The following is a 16,759-nucleotide window of genomic DNA, read 5'->3' as shown; positions in this document are numbered from 1 at the left end:
CACTTAAAAATTTTGCTACTCATCTATAACAACTCTTTCAAATCATAAGCTGCTATTATTATCTACTAACATTTACTATTCATTTCTACCCAGCTAACTGATACCAATATCTGACTTTTTTCTTTTCCACGCCCATCACTCCGACAGACTTCAATATCCATATTGAAGCCTCAGCAGATACCTTAGTCTCAAGATTAATCAGGTTCCCAGATTCTGTGGATCTTCATTTCTCATCAATCATTTGCAAATATGGTCAATTCTAAGAAATTCATTAACACAGCACATGCTTCTGTTTTTAAATCAGTACTCGTCATCAGACAAGATCTTGACCTTGACTCAATACTACTCTGTTAGCTGCTTTTAAATACTACTACTAAAAGGTCTGCACTTCACTCATCTCATTAGTACCTACTTTGGGTTACTGAGGATTCATTTTCATACCTCTAACCATCCAACAGCCTTGTACCACCGAACAGGGATTTTCAACCTTCTTTTTCTAGCCCAATACTCAATACATAAAACTGATGAAAACAAGAGCTGCTCTGGCTAAGAGTGGCCTTCTTCCTTTCCTTCCCAGTCAAGCATTCCTTGTCCATCCTTGAGGCACCTTTAAGGGATGTCTGACATGGTTTGAAACCACTGTCCTGATACAAATCCTCCATCCCAATCAGACACGTCTCCCTTACCGACACTCAAATCTACCACACTAAATTCCATCCTTGGATCTTCATATTCCTGCTTTCCTTATCACTGCAATAATCCAAATTAACCACATTAATAATAGCAGCTATTATTTATTGATTTTTTTTGCTGTTAAGCACAGTGCTAACATATATATTTTCATTTAATTCTCACACTCATATGTGCTGGATATAACATCCAAGTTACAGGATGTGGAAAATGTTATCTACTTCAGGAAAGAGGTATGGAGGAAAAAGATGTGGAGAAATGTTATCTACTTCAAGTTATCAAACTAACAATGAACAGAAAAGCAATATTAGATGAACTTTTACTTTTAATGCAGTATATATGTCTTGTTTTAAAACAAAACAGCATGTTTAGGTCAGAGATATCTTCTACTTCTGTAATCCCCGAGTATCTAGATGTAACAGGTTAATTAAATCTTACTGAAGTGTGTGTGTGAGTGGTGGGGGATCAGGTTAAGACTGTCTTACTAGCAATTCTGATGAAAACATTTTATATGAAAATACTAAACACCTAAAATAAAATGTGAGTTTGCTATTATCATTTCAATGACACACTTAATGAACAACAGTGATCTCAAAATTCTTTAAGTCACAGACAGTTTTGATAACGTAATGTAAATGCATCTATAGCGATCCTTAGACTCAGGTCGGCGACTCTGACCCACAAAGTAAGAAACTACGGTCCATGTCCCTATTTCACCTTTTCACAGTATGTATTCTTAAAAACATCAGTATTTCTTAAAATAGTATGTATTGGAAAATCAGCTGTTACGGGCTGAATTGTGTTCCTCTCAAAATTCCTATGTTGAAGTCCTAACCCCTAATACGTCCAAATGTGACTGTATTTGGAGATAGCGTCTTTACAGAGGCAGACAGAGGTAATCAAATTAAAATGAGCCCATTAGGGTGGGTCCTGATCCAATATGACCAGTGTCCTCATAAGAGGAGGAAATTTGGACACAGACACTTATAGAAGGAAAATGATGTGAAGACACAGGGAGAAGACGGCCATCTCTAAGCCAAGGAGAGAGGCCTAGGAACAGATCCTTCCCTCATGGCCCTCAGAAGAAACCAACCCTGCCAAAACCTTCACCTCAGACTTCTAGCCTCCAGAACTGTGAGAAAATAAACTGTTGTTTGAACCATCTAGTCTGTGGTACTTGGTGATGGCAACCCTCACAAACTAATACATTAGCCTACCACTGTTGCTATTTATTCATACATGAGTAATGTTTAAAATTATTTTTCAAATATCCTATACAATCTGTTATTATTGCATCCCAACTTCTACTCCTCCCACCATCACTTATGTCCTTTAAATGCTATATACTATTGATGTGGATCATTTGAAAATAAACAAGGAATCCAATTCTGTATATATCCTGTTTTTGTTTAAATGCCTATTTGTAAACCAATGAAAGATGATGTGTAATGTTTAATTTGATAAAAAGGGTATTAATGAAGGAGAAATAGAAGTTCAACTGCCTTTACAGAAATAAACAAATGTTAAAGAACCAAAAACTTAAAGTGTATCAAATATAACGAATTTCAAGACTACTTAATTTAGACAAAATTAAGTACTTTAAGAGGAATGGGGGCTTTTGCTTCCAGCCAAGATGGAATAAGAGGTACTGAATTTACCCTCTAGCGTGAGGGTAAACAAAATATATGAAACAACGGTTTCCAAGACATCGGATATTAGGCAACAAAGGACAGTGACCCCTGAGAGTCAAGAACAAATGATGTGAGTCATATGACTGCTCCAGCTTACCGCCTTGGGAGAGTTCCCAAGCTACAGAGTAAAGAGGAACCCTGGAGGAGCCCGGTGCACCCTCTGAGGTAAGGGAATAGAGCTGAGAGTCCAGAGAGACAAAGGCAACTGGAGTTCACAAGGCAGAGTACTGGAGAGGAGAGAGCTACGCAGAAAGAGAACTCCAGAGACGGGCAGAAGGTCCTCCTGCGTATTCGGTAGAGAACTGACAGCACATACAAGTGAGGGAACTGTAGAGGTCAGGGAAAGAACCATCTGAAAGGATTCCAGAGAACAGTATCCAAAGCCTACACGGGGCAGGGAAAAGTACCTGTTCCCACAACACAGACTGGAAAACCTCATAATTCACAGAGAATTGGTTAGAGAACGCCAAAGAGTCTTGCCTCAGTAGTGGGGAGAAATGGTAATACATTATTGTAAGGTTCTTATACTATACATGAAGTGGTATATTACTTGAAGGTGGACTGTAACAAGTTAAATGTGCATACAGGCATACCTTGTTTTATTGCACTTCACTTTATTGTGCTTTGCAGATACTGCGTTTTTTACAAGATTATCCACCAGCAAAGAGATTACAACTCACTCAAGGCTCAGATGATGGTTAGCATTTTTTAGCTATAAAGTCTTTTTTTTTTTTTTTTTTTTTTTGGTGAGGAAGATCAGCCCTGAGCTAACATCTGATGCCAATCCTCCTCTTTTTGCCAAGGAAGATTGGCCCAGGGCTAACATCCGTGCCCATCTTCCCCTACTTTATATGGGACGCCGCCACACCATGGCTTGACAAGTGGTACGTCGGTGCGTGCCTGAGATCCGAACCTGCGAACCCTCGGGCCACCGAAGCGGAGTACGCGCACTTAACCGCTGCGCCACTGGGCCAGCCCCTAAAGTATTTTTTAAGTAAAGTATGTACATTGTTTTTTTACACATAATGCTATTGCACATTTAACAGGCTAGAGTATAGTATGAACATAACTTTCATATGTACTGGGAAACCAAAAAATTCGTGTGCCTCGCTTTATTGTGAAATTTGCTTTACTGCAGTGGTTTGGAACCAAACCTGCAATATCTCCAAGGTATGCCTGTACTATAAACCCTGAAGTAGCCACTACAATAACAAAGAGTTATAACTAAAAAGCCAAGAAAGAGATAAAAAATGGAATTACAAAAAAAAAAAAAAATAATAATCCAAAAGAAGGCAGAAAAAGGGAACAAAGACAAAAGGAATTTGAACTCAGATCAAACACAATTAATAAGACCAAGAAATGAAACCACATAAAGCAACCTAGTTATACTGGGAATGAACTTAGTGCTGTTTAGTAATACAGCTATGAGTAGTTCATTTTTGCCTTAAGAGAAAAACTGAAGAACAGATGTTGACGACTTCAGTAAAATCTTTAGCAGTAACAAAGAAAAAGTAACTTCAAAACTCACATTATAAGTAAGTTACCTGAAGATCACATCTCTCTCAAAAAAAAAAAACTCACTATAAATTATTTTTAAATGTACATGTAGCTCCATTACTGATTTCTTCTATGAGAAAAAGGCCAGAGGAAGAGAGAGAGATACAGAGATACAGAGAGGGAGAGAAAGAGAGGTGAAGAGAGAAAGGAGGAGAGAGAGGAAGAGGAGGGAGAAAGAGATCGATTCCAAATCTGGAAGATTTAACATAAATATGTTTGTCACTAAGACTCATCATAGGGTAAATTATTAGACATAATCATGTGAAATGCCCCATATTACCAATATGACAGACATTATATTTTTTAATGGAATAAAGAGTTTAAAAGCATTTAAAAAACTTCAGTGGTATCTGGTATGGGTGATCAGATTAATTAGGATGTTATTAAAGTACACAAGTTATATGGACACCGAAATTGGTTACATGGGGTTTGCAGCAAAAGTGACGATAATTACCTTTATTGCTTAAAGACATTACCCTTTAAGATTAAGAAACTTTAAATCCATTCATTCTCCAAGAAAAAATAGTGGTAATAGCTTAATTAACCTTTATCCCTTTGAAGTTCATCCTTGGAGACAGCATCAGCACAGGCATCAAAGTATTTCTGTAGAGTATCAACTTGTCTACATAAGATATCTCTAAAAGTTTCCATTTCAGCCAATTTCTCACGTAAACTGTGGCCTTTCTGCAAAACACAAAAAGGGGGGGAATGTAATCCAAGTTAACAAAACTAGAATTTATTTAGTCCTATGGTATTTCATCACCTTTTAAGGTCTACATGTTACTACTAAGGGCATGGGGTAGGGAGAGCTGTCAAGTTCAACGTAATACTCCCAGGAATAGACTTCAAACTCACTAATTAGTGGCTTGATTGTGATAAGCCTAGACGAAATAAGAGATATTAAATAACATTTAATATTTTCAAATTACACATTGTGAGGAAAAATTGTGAAAGACTTTGAAATGGGCAAAAATATTACTGGGTGCCTTTTCAAAGGAATGGTGAGTGTCATCTACGGAACCCTTAGCAGAGGGTGTCCTCTAACCATATAGAAGTCTTTGATTTCATTGCATTTGAGCTATTTTACAACTCTTTAAGTAGCAGAAAACTGAGAGCAATGTAAATGATTCTTGTCCATGAAATGCAAATGAACTTTGTCCAGTGGAGATACATGGGTTACTAATCTGCGGATACTGACTAGTTTTGCATATATTAGCAAAATCATTTCAGTATTCTTCAGATTCTCCTTTGAATCAAATTTTTTCTTTACATCTTATCTCATTAATAAATGAAATGAAATCTTGACATGTGTTCGTTTTATATTTGTATGGGTCATGATTTTTTTTTTTTTTTTTTTTGGTGAGGAAGGTTAGCCCTGAGCTAACACGTGTTGCCAATCGTCCTCTTTTTGCTGAAGAAGATTGGCCCTGGGCCAACATCTGTGCCCATCCTCCTCTATTTTATATGTGGGATGCCTGCCACAGCATGGCTTGATAAGTCATGTGTAGGTCCGTAAAAAACTACTCAATAACAACTTCAAACAAATTACATTATAGAAATTCTTTCAAAAAACTATCAAATAAGTTCTGTTCACAACATTCAGTATTAAACTCAAATTTATGTTGCCTTAACTTAAAGCATTCATAACTACAAACCTTGAATGAAGAGGTGGATGTTGCAGAATAGCCACTTGCTCCAGACACCAGGGAAACCATTGAGCCATGTCGACGCAAGCTGGATTCAGATCCATATCCAGATTCAGTCTGAAAAAGAAAGTAAACCATACGAAAAAAATTAAACAAAAAATACTTAATCATTACAAGAAAAAAAAAATTGTAACTGTGAGGTGATGAATGTTAACTAAACTTATTGTGGTAATTATGTCATAACATACACATATCAAATCACTATGTTGTATACCTTAACCCAATACAACGTTATATGTCAATTATATCTCAATAAAACTGGAAAAAACACTTAAAAGTTTTCCTATAAATTAATAAGGTTATTATAACAATAATTAGCAGTTTGAGTCCACTCAAGAAATACAGGCAATCTGCTTGCATAAGCAAAGTTAGCATAACTCTATTTCTACCTCTAATAAAGTTTCACTTAAATAAATTCCATTATAAATTATATAAATCATTCCAAGGAAAAAGAAAATACAGGACACTAATGAACATCAATTCCATTGTTATTCAATTTAAATAATGGAGATTCATTTGTCACTCTATTTCAGTCAGTAACCACATTGAGATAACCTTAAATATAAGCAATTTAAGTGTTTAACAAATATATGTATACACTCACAAATGAATCCTCACTGTTTAAAAACTAGTCATTCTAGAAATGTCTATAATTGTGCCAATGATGCTGCTATTGCATAATGCATTCCTGATGGTTATACCACAACATTTAGAGTAATTTTATGATATGGAGCTATCATGATATGGAGCTCCACAAAATGGAGCTATCTCAAATCATTTTTGGGAGTCGCAGTATAAAAATTTAAAAGTCTCACTACTTTAAAAGAATAGCTTCAAACTGTATAATTAAGCTTGACTGCCTTTCTTATTCACATGACATGGCTCAGATTTAGTTTTGGATTTCTCTCAAAAATCTAATCTCATCAAAGATATCAATATTTTAAAAACACTTTCATAGGGGTTAAAAATAATTCTAAAAGAGAAGTTATAAAACTATTTTGAAAAGTGGCAATGTTGCTGATACACCTATTTTGGCTTCTCAAGAGTGTCTGAAGGCAAAACACACATCCTGAATTTATAAGATCTGCTTTCTGATGGCAGGATGGGGTGAGAGGAGCAAGGATGAAAATGGGAAAAAATTATTTTATGGTCACAATTGATATACTGTTAAATGTTATTAAAAATTGTAACATGCTTTCAAAATCTTATCGGTATGATTTTAGGTAATACTTTAAAGGCTGGCTTTTTCTTAATCCCACTTGCTTTTACACAAGAAAAAAGAAGTTGAGCTTACTTAAAACCTCTAATCACCAATACAGCATTTTGAAAACATCAAATTCTAGCTAAAATTAATAATGTGGAATTTAAACACAGTTAACTGTAGGAATATTTTCCCCTTTCAACATGTCTGCTTTAAGATACCTCATACAAATTGCCTTGCAAAAATACCCCTTCTTTTCCAAATTTGTGTGTTTGTAAGCAGTATTCCTGAACAAGTTTTTCATGAACATAAAATGCCATTTGGGTTCAGTGAAACACTTACTGAACATGCCCTATATTAAAGATTTTATTTATTTATTTTTTCCCCCCAAAGCCCCAGTAGATAGTTGTATGTCATAGCTGCACATCCTTCTAGTTGCTGTATGTGGGACTCGGCCTCAGGATGGACGGAGAAGTGGTGCCTGGGTGCATGCCCGGGATCCGAACCCGGGCCACCAGCATCGGAGCACGAGCACTTAACCACCAAGCCACGGGGCCGGCCCTGAACATGCCCTATATTAGAACAAGGTTTACTTCTTTTAAATACTACAGTAATGAGACTACACCTTTGTTATAACAATCCTTTTTATGAAAAAACAAAAAATAAAAACAAAACAAAACAAAACAAAACAAAAAAACCCCACAATTTTTTGGCCACTAGAGGGGGTCAGTGCCATTTTCCAAGTCACAGTATACTTGGAAAGCTGACACAAAGGTTACTATTGGTCAAAGTCCAATAGTAACCTTTAGACTAATTCCTTTACATGTACCTGTAACCTCTGTATCTTGACTTTTTGAGAACATTTAAAAGCAGGATAAATTAAACCATATAGTTCAAAGTTATGAATTTGATAAAGCACCAGAAATGCCTAAGAACTGATTTGAAGACTCCCTCAAAGTCACAGCTAAATTTTATAGTTTGGTTTAATCATGTGGGAGATACACTTATATATTATCATTTTGCACAGTCTGATCATCAGCCCATCTACTCCACAAGCAGTGGTATAAAACACAGTAAAAAGGTTGGCTTATTTTAATACTACCTGCCTTTCGAAAAGCCTATTCTTTTTCCTAATACCCTCTAGCAGGAAGCACAGCAAAGAAATCGAGACAGAAATTAAGTAACTTCTTCATGGTGTCAAAATTTATCAGTTAGTAGTGGCATAGCCTTCCCACCCTCAAAGTATACTGTCTCTTTCCACTTTGATTATGGGAAGAGAGAAAATACAAGCAAGATTAAATGTTAACACGAGAACAAAGGAGCATTTTCCAGAAATAAATTCTGAAAACCAAATAAGCTTGCTATGTTGTGAGCATCCACACATCTACCTTCGATATTATTATTTTAAAGCAAACCACATGAGAAGCAAGACACTATAATCAGGGGCCGGCCCCGTGGCTCAGCGGTTAAGTGCGCACGCTCTGCTGCTGGTGGCCCGGGTTCGCATCCCGGGCGCGCACCGACGCACCGCTTCTCCGGCCATGCTGAGGCCGTGTCCCACATACAGCAACTACTGAAGGATGTGCAACTATGACATACAACTATCTACTGGGGCTTTGGGGAAAAAGAAATAAATAAATAAAATTATAAAAAAAAAAAAGACACTATAATCAGGAGGACAATTTAATCAATAGGGTTGTGATTTAAAATATAATAAATTGTAATGGCAACAATTTCATTCTTGTTTAGGTCAATATAAACATATTATTTGAGATGAGAAAATTTGGCACGACAATTTCATGCTCATAAATATTAAAATATCATTTATTTAGCCTTTCAAATATGTATGTATCCCCCTAGAGAAGCAGTAGCCTCTGAAGTAGAAAAAACACACGGTCAGAGAGAGAACACAGCTCTAGCATCACTGAGACCACCAGACAACCACACAAGTCAGTCATCACCTTCCTGGGCTTAATTTTCTCATCTTTAAAATGATATGGCTAGTCTAGAACTACAATTCTATATCCTAAGCCTAAATACCAAAACTTAGGTTAAAAATGTACATATCCAAATGGAGGCCAAATGTAAGGCTGTCCTTTGTTGAACCAGTTGGAAAGATATAACACAATTTATTCAGAAAAGCAATATTTATAATGTATCAGATGAGGAGAGGTTCAATCCACAATAATTTCTAGGAATTGAGGCACCTCATGAATCAAAGAAATTTAAAAATATATTGAAGAAAATGGTATTAAAGAGGATTTTATCATATTCTAACTGCCTAGAACCCGGGGGCAATACAATTAATTGCTTTGAGTAGAATATTTGCTGACCCTCAAGACACTTGTCAAATCACACTGGAAAACAGAACATTTGCTCAAATTAGTCCTCAAGAGATTTTCTTCTTTTCAAATCCTAGTCATTCTTGTATCATAATTTAAAAACCAATATCAAATATAATATCTCATTTGAAGGTCATTTATGGAACTTGGTTATTCATTTTGCATTTTCTTCTACTACAGCATGAGATGAGCTTTCCTTTACAGAAACATCTAAACAGGCAAAGTATAGTATTGAGATGAGACTGGAAGGGTTAACCAGGGCCTTATCACACACCCTAGTTAAGTGTTAAATGAATGCTGGAGGGGCAGAAGACAGTAAGACACTGCCTATCACAATCCAAAGTACTAAAACAATGCCCCAACACAAGCTGGTCCTGTAGAAGGAGAGGGGTAATAACAGCTGCCCCCACTGTCTCCCTGATTTCAGACCACCTTCTTTCTTATACTTATAATTTATGGCTTTAGATTCCATAATATATCCTCATACCTACAGGGGGAAATTAATGTAGACATCAGTTAGCTACAAAGTCCTTCCTTTGTACCAAAAGCTGTTTTAAGAACCCAATCTGATACAAAAGATGATTTTAAATAAACTAACTTTGACACTCTGAAATTCAGTCTTATCCTTTTTTTTAAAATCCTTCCTCCTTTGAGGGAGTGTAGAGGTCCAATTGTCTTTTTTTTAGTGACATTAAAATGGAGGTGAGAAATAACTAGATAAATCAAATGAGGCTGTATAAAGGAAGTCTGTTAATTTTTCCACCACAGCTTTAGAAAACAAATACTAAGGGATAAGGGAAATCTTTTTTGTTTTGCTTTCAGAGGAGGGCTGAGGAAAGAGTTGAATAATTTTAAATGATATTTTATATATTAATTCCAGAGAGCCACCTTGAATAAATTAGAACAACAACAACAGTTAAAAGCTAATACTTAGGACACTATGTGCCAGATATGACGCTAGCACTTTAACTGCATTATCTCAGTAAATCCTTTTAATAGCCTACATGAAATGGGTACTATTATCGCACCATTAAGAGTTAAAGAATTGGTAAGTAAGGGGCCAGGATTTAATTCCTGATTTAAGTGCCTATGATGTCAATCATCATGCTATGCTGCCTCAACATTCAGACACGTTGCTTCTACTTCTCTCAAATCTGTCCCTTTCTCTATTTTCCCCCTGCCATTCTCTAGTTCTGGTCATTAAGTGTCTCATTTGGATAAATGCTCCAGCTTTCTAAGTGCTTTACCTCTTGTTCCTCTTGAAATTCTTTCTAGTGTAGCCAGAACAGTCCTTTGAAAATAGACATCTGATTCTTCACTTCCCGTTTTAAATCCTATTTGGCTCCCTATTTCTCCCAGGATCAAGTCCATACATTGCTTACAAGGCCCTGTTAGAGGTAGAAATACAATTACACTAAACCACTATCAGCCTCCATATTCATTTACTGTCTATCACTTAACACGTGTTGCATCAGTATTGCTGTATTGGAGTCTTTTGTTCTAGCATCTATTTGTTGTAAGCAGATATTATCTGTTTTGAAATAGTGGAACTCGAAGAAATAGGCAAGGATATAAGAAGTGTGTTTTATAGTGAAGAAATCTTTAATAATATTTTGTAATATTTATATTATATCATAAGTGCTTAACAAATGTTAGCTACCATTCCCTCTTCAGCCCCCACAAAGGCAGGATATTCCTTTATATCTCTACTCCAGAAACACTTATATAGGGGGAAATAAATAAAAAAAAGAAGCTAGCAGCAGATGGAACAAAATACCAACACTGCTCTTTAACTTTCTTATTTTATGATTTGCTTTAGAAAAAAGGGCCAATGCATATTTTCTTTTAGAAGAATGTTTCATAGGCACAGAATAAAAAGGCCATAATTCCATTCTCCTAATTACAAAGAGATGACAGTGGCAAAATAGTTAATGCTACTTTTTGAAGGTCCTTTAAAAGTGCCAGTACGAGAAAAAACAGGTTTAATACGTTTAAGTAGTATTCGCAGGACTGCTGAAATGTTAAGATGATATTTGGCCAGGGGACCTGAACCATTAATTAATTCTTCTTTGCAAAGATCCTAAAAGAAATATATGTGCACAAAACAATAAGCAGCAAATGAATATTCCTTTTTTTTTTTTTTTGGTGAGGAAGATTGGCCCTGAGCTAACATCTGTTGCCAATCTTCCTTTCTGCTTGAGGAAAATTGTAGCTGAGCTAACATCTGTGCCCATCTTCCTCTACTTTACATATGGGATGCTGCCGCAGCATGGCTTGATGAGCAGTGCGTAGGTCCAAGCCTGGGATCTGAACCCATGAACCCCAGGCCGCTGAAGTGGAGCAAGCAAACTTAACCATCACACCACCAGGCCGGCCCCAGCAAATGAATATTCTTTATGACCCTGGGACTTTGGCCCCAAACTTAAATTTTCTACAGAGGATATGCATTCCCTTTTTAGACGAGAGGGGAGAAATCGAGATCTATATCAAACGTGAAAAGATACTTATAACATTGCTGAGTAGAGGAAAAGCTACAAAACAGTATGATATCATTTATGTAAAACTATAAGGCTGTACATGCAAATAAATATCTGGAAAGAATCCTTACCAAGAATGAACAGTAGTCATTTCTATGTGGCCTGAATTTTCATTTTTTTTTGTACTTTCCAGTATTGTCAATACTGTTTGAATTATTTACAGTAATCATATATCACTTCTACAAAAATAAAAAAAATAACACATTTTTAATCTATCACACTTAGAGATAAAAATAATAATAATGCTGGTAAAGCTACCGTGAAATGAAGATCTGCACATTCTTCAGATGAAACGTACATTAGTACAATCTTTTTGGAAAGCAATTTGGCAACATATATCAAAAGTGCTCATATCCTTTAAATTAGCAATTCTACTTCTGAGAATCTACTATAAAGACACAACTAAACTGCAGAAAAATCCTATATGTAGGAAAGCAGTAAATAGTAAATGAAAAAAAAAAATCACAACAATCTAAAGGTCTAATAATAAGCAAATGAGTACCAAAATTACAGTACAATAAAATATTAAAAACCAGGGTGGAGGGGAGCCAATAAAACCTAATCACTAAAAAACTATTTGCAGGAATGGTTTTAAAAGACTTGATGAGAATTTTAGATCTAACTGTATGGGAAAGATTTTTTTTTTAAGGGGGTTGACTGATGATTTATTTTTTTTGGAATTCACCTATGAATCCATGAGAAAAGCTAAAATTAACTAGAAAGGGACATTATAAAAAATTGAGATTGTTGTTCCTGGAATAATCATGTTACCACTCACTGATCAATGTTCTCATAATTCATTCAACTTTATTTTTATGCAAAACGGGGATAACATCTGCACTGAAAGGCTTTACGGAGAATTAAATGATAACAGTGCCTAATTACTCCTCTATCCCTCTATAGATCAAATGGGTGCTGCTGAAAAGAACAAGGGGCTAGGAAATGAACAGTGACATAAGCACTGCTATCAACCCGCACATCTTGTCTGTCAAGTACAAAATGAAAAATGACAAAATTGTTTTCAGAGAGGATGACATTTTAACCCGTAGGACATTCATTTACTTTGCTCCTATTCTTATTATTCCTAACCCAATGCTGTCCTTCATCCCTCAATACCAAATAAGCCCAGAATATTTGCCAGGCAATAAAGACAACATAAACAAAATCATTTTTAGCCTATTAGCTATAAGATTTATTTGATGAAAAAAAGCAGTTTTGTGTTCTTTGATTTTTTTAAGAAACATTTTCTCCCAGCTAACATCCAACATACTCAGCAAGTAAAATTATAAAGTAGTTTCCACTGCTGTCAATATGCATAAGACATGCCACCCACAATTACTTTTCCACATCAAATATAGAAAAAGCAGAATCTCATCTGTCCCAGTGACTGTCAGAAATCTTCCCTCCTGATTAAATAAAAATTCAAATACAATACTGAAACATCATAAAAAAATGGCTTTTGTAGCATATAACTTCATTTTAATATTTTCTATAGGAACAGTTATATGGAATAGTTATTCAACTCTAGATTGCCTTTTTTTCTTTACCTTTCTTATCTAAAGAAACATTTTGCAAGCAAATTATAAACCAAGAAAAGATAGAGAAATAAGCTGAAAATCTAGTGATATTCACCTAAATTGTGAGCAGCAAATACGTGGTAAGCATTATAAAAACTTGCAAGTTTGGTAAACTCTAAAAAATCATAGAATCCATTTTCAGAACATTATATTTGTATAACTATCAATCCCAACTTATCTTCGAGCAGAAGTAAATACACAATTAATTATAAATGGACTGAGGGTGGCCAATTCATAGTAACCTGGAGTGAAAAGGTGATCAGATTTTCTCAAGACATTTACTTTGGGAAAAGCCGAGAGATTAGTGCAGTTTGCAGTGGGAGTTGAAATTGAAAAGAAGTCAAAGATAGGAAAAAGGTCATGACGAACCAAGGAAAAAAACTAAGAGTGGAATGGGAGAGCAAAACTCATGAGTAAACAAACAGGAGCTATGAAAGAGAGAGAAGAAATAATGGAATGAAACTAAGCTACATTAGTTGTAGGTGGGGCAGGGGGTAGGAGAGTAGCTGGGTTTTGTCAACAATAAGAGCACTCAGAGCTCAGTATATAGTTCTGACTTTCTTTGCAGGTAGAGCATTCTAAATTTTCTTGGTTCCTGGCAATATTCCCATTTCTCAAGGTTAACATGGGTTGGCCTGTACTCTTTGTAACCTAAAAAAGCTTAACTAAAATGAACAGACCTACGATATCAATACCTGCAGGATCTTGGCAAATTTTCAATATTCATCTGACCTGAACAGACAACTATATTCAGTTTTAGTATTATTGCAAAACTGTTTTCCAAAGTGTTTGCACCAATTTACACCTGTTGCTCCATGTCCTTGCCAACACTTGGTATTAAGTCTTTTTTTTAAGCCACTCTGACAGGTATATTGTGGTATCTCTACTGTGGTTTAAATTTGCATTTCCCTGATGACTAATGGCATAGAGAACCTTTTCAAATGTTTATTACCCATTTGGATATTCTCTTTTATGAAGTGCCAGTTTAAGTCTTTTGGCTTTTTTTTTGTTGTTTTTAAATTGAGCTATGCAAACTTTTCTTATTGATTTGTGGAAGTTTGTCTTTTTGACATAAAATGTTGTCAAGTTATATCTCCTCAACTGGCTACACAGTTAATATTAGCTACCTAAATACCTTCTTTCTTCACTGTTCCATGTAACCTCTTTTACCATCTTGGTAAAAGATACCTTCCCCAGATAAAAGAACCTGGCTGAAAACTATATAATTTCTGACACTTATCCCCTCTTTTCAAGATGATATACTTTATTAAGTATTTAGGCAACATACGGAAGTACAAAGTACAGATGCTGGCTCAGGTGAATTCAGCTTTCAAAACTGTAAGCAACAAAAACTAACAAAGTTATTTTAAAAGCCCTTGACAGCTGAATTATTTTTATTCCAGAATAGTAAGAATATTAAAGAGGGTTGGTACCATGTTTTCCTCCTTGATTTCAACAACCACAAAAGTGCTGGTAGTGTGACACCATCTACATTTACGTGTTAAAAAAATTTACTAACCATGTACCGATTACTGCAAGCAATTTAGCAATTAACTCTCACTGTTAGGAACTAACCAAATTCCTAATCTTAATGAGAGAAACATCCAGAAACATAACAAAGTTTCTTTGCTGGTTAATCAAGTTTAGTTGTGTACTTGGTTTTTCTATGTATTTGGGTTTTTCTACAACTTATCTGAGAAAATGGCAGAGCCCTGATTACTCTGGCAACTATTAGATTTGTGCTTTCCTCAAAAATTAAAACTCTTGAACGTAAAGGAGAAGTAAAATTTGATTCCATTTCCTTCTCTCTATCACCGCGGTATGATGCAAATAGGTAAATGGAAAATTGGTTCTAATCCACAGATCCCATGAAATTACTTACACAAAATATACACTAAAAATAGTAGTTTAAAAAGTTATATTTACATTCTTAAGCCAATTACATCAGATTCAAAATGCAAAGCTAAGTTTACGTGATAATCATTTATAAAGCAGACAAGTATAGAAAGAACCTCTAGTATCTGTTAAGAAAATTTTCCAATATTATAGTTTATCAAAAATGGCAAACAGAGATAATATGACTTCATATGACCTTGATATTTAAAAAGTGCTAAGAAGAAACAGGTATATTCTGCCACCTAGCTATTTTAAAATAGTTTCCTAATAAGCTTATGTCAAATTTAAGACAAAAGAAATTAAAGTGTCAAACAAGCAGAAATTGCTATTAAAAATAGAGAAAAGGCAGGAAAACCAAGCTGACCTTGAGACAGCATGGGGAAAAAAATTTCATTACAACAAACAGCAACACAATTTTTAAAAGATCTTTAAAGTGAGTTTTGGGCCTCATTTAGGTGGTTCAATCATAAGAATCTTTTGGTAAGAAACATTTTTCACACCCCATTTCAAGTAAAACACATAAATTCCTTTCAAAAACTGTTTTCCACATAATTTCCTCCAACAGAGATCTCTAAATTTCTCAGGTTGAGAATAAACCTTTCTTCTGAAAGTATTCAATGGAGATTCACATAAGAATCAGTGGGCGTTTGCAAAGGGATGAGAACAAATCCACAAACATTAAACTACAAAACAAGTGCCTGTAGATTCTCACTACAGAAAAACAACATCTGTACAAATTACCATTTGGATTCTTCCTCCCTAATTTGTATTTTCCTATTAATTCTCATGTCTTGGATAATTTCCAAAATGTGGGGAAAGTCTATGTGGCCCATGACCACCAAAATTTTGAGATCAACGAAGGTTGCTCCCTTTTGGAAATAAAGGAATGTCACAATTACCACAAACTCTTTAAGAGCCAAAAGACTCAACTTTTTCAACACGATTCTTTAATCTGCTAGTGCCAAGCCAGCCTTCCTGCTAGTTTTTTGTGGGGGCGGGGGAGAGTGTATTTTTTTCATGGTAAGAAGAAACTGTATTTAGTCAAAATCACATGTACTGCAACGGTAAAAGATTCTAGGAATAATTCTATAATTCTTTTAAATAATAGCATCAACAGATGGTTAATCACACTTCCTTGATAAACTACGCAGAAAATGCTCACAGAGGCCTTTTGATAATAGACAACATCTTTACTACAAAAATATTAGTTTAATCCAAATAAAAAACAACCATCTTAACTTTACATTCATACAGCTTTTAGTTTGCAAATAATTTTCATAAACACCATCTCATTTGACCTTAAGACAACATGGGAGACAGCCAAAAGAGTAATGAAAAAAACCCTGTCTTTAAAAATCATTTGTTTACAGTTGTCTCAAATCCTAAGGAGAAATGCAGAATATGAATGGCCTCCATGCAATAAAGCCAGCACACTATTTCAAAACAAAATTACTGGTCTGGTATACATATGCCCCTTTCTGTATTTTAAATTGAAATAGAATCTTCAAATGTAAGAATGATCTCAGGAATATCTTTCTTCCATGAGAGCTGCTGGCTAATGT

General features: G+C 35.2%; 1 protein-coding gene across 2 annotated transcripts in view; it reads right to left on the bottom strand.

The window, feature by feature from the left end:
- CERT1 (ceramide transporter 1) overlaps positions 1–16,759 on the bottom strand; it is a 114,222-nt gene that overhangs the window by 49,120 nt on the left and 48,343 nt on the right. For both annotated transcript variants that reach the window (XM_087430159.1, XM_087430160.1), the window contains exons 4-5: positions 5,594–5,701; positions 4,484–4,622 (exon numbers count right to left, since the gene is read on the bottom strand). In XM_087430159.1, the coding sequence (XP_087286285.1) occupies positions 4,484–4,622; positions 5,594–5,701 (247 nt within the window). The remainder of the gene's footprint in view (positions 1–4,483; positions 4,623–5,593; positions 5,702–16,759) is intronic.

The sequence above is a fragment of the Ceratotherium simum genome, chromosome 4 (genome assembly GCF_057802395.1).
Source record: "Ceratotherium simum simum isolate JZ-2026a chromosome 4, ASM5780239v1, whole genome shotgun sequence".
In the NCBI taxonomy this organism is placed as follows: Eukaryota; Metazoa; Chordata; class Mammalia; order Perissodactyla; family Rhinocerotidae; genus Ceratotherium; species Ceratotherium simum.
The sequence above is the reverse complement of the archived record's forward strand: the minus strand, read 5'-3'. Positions and strand labels throughout refer to the sequence as shown.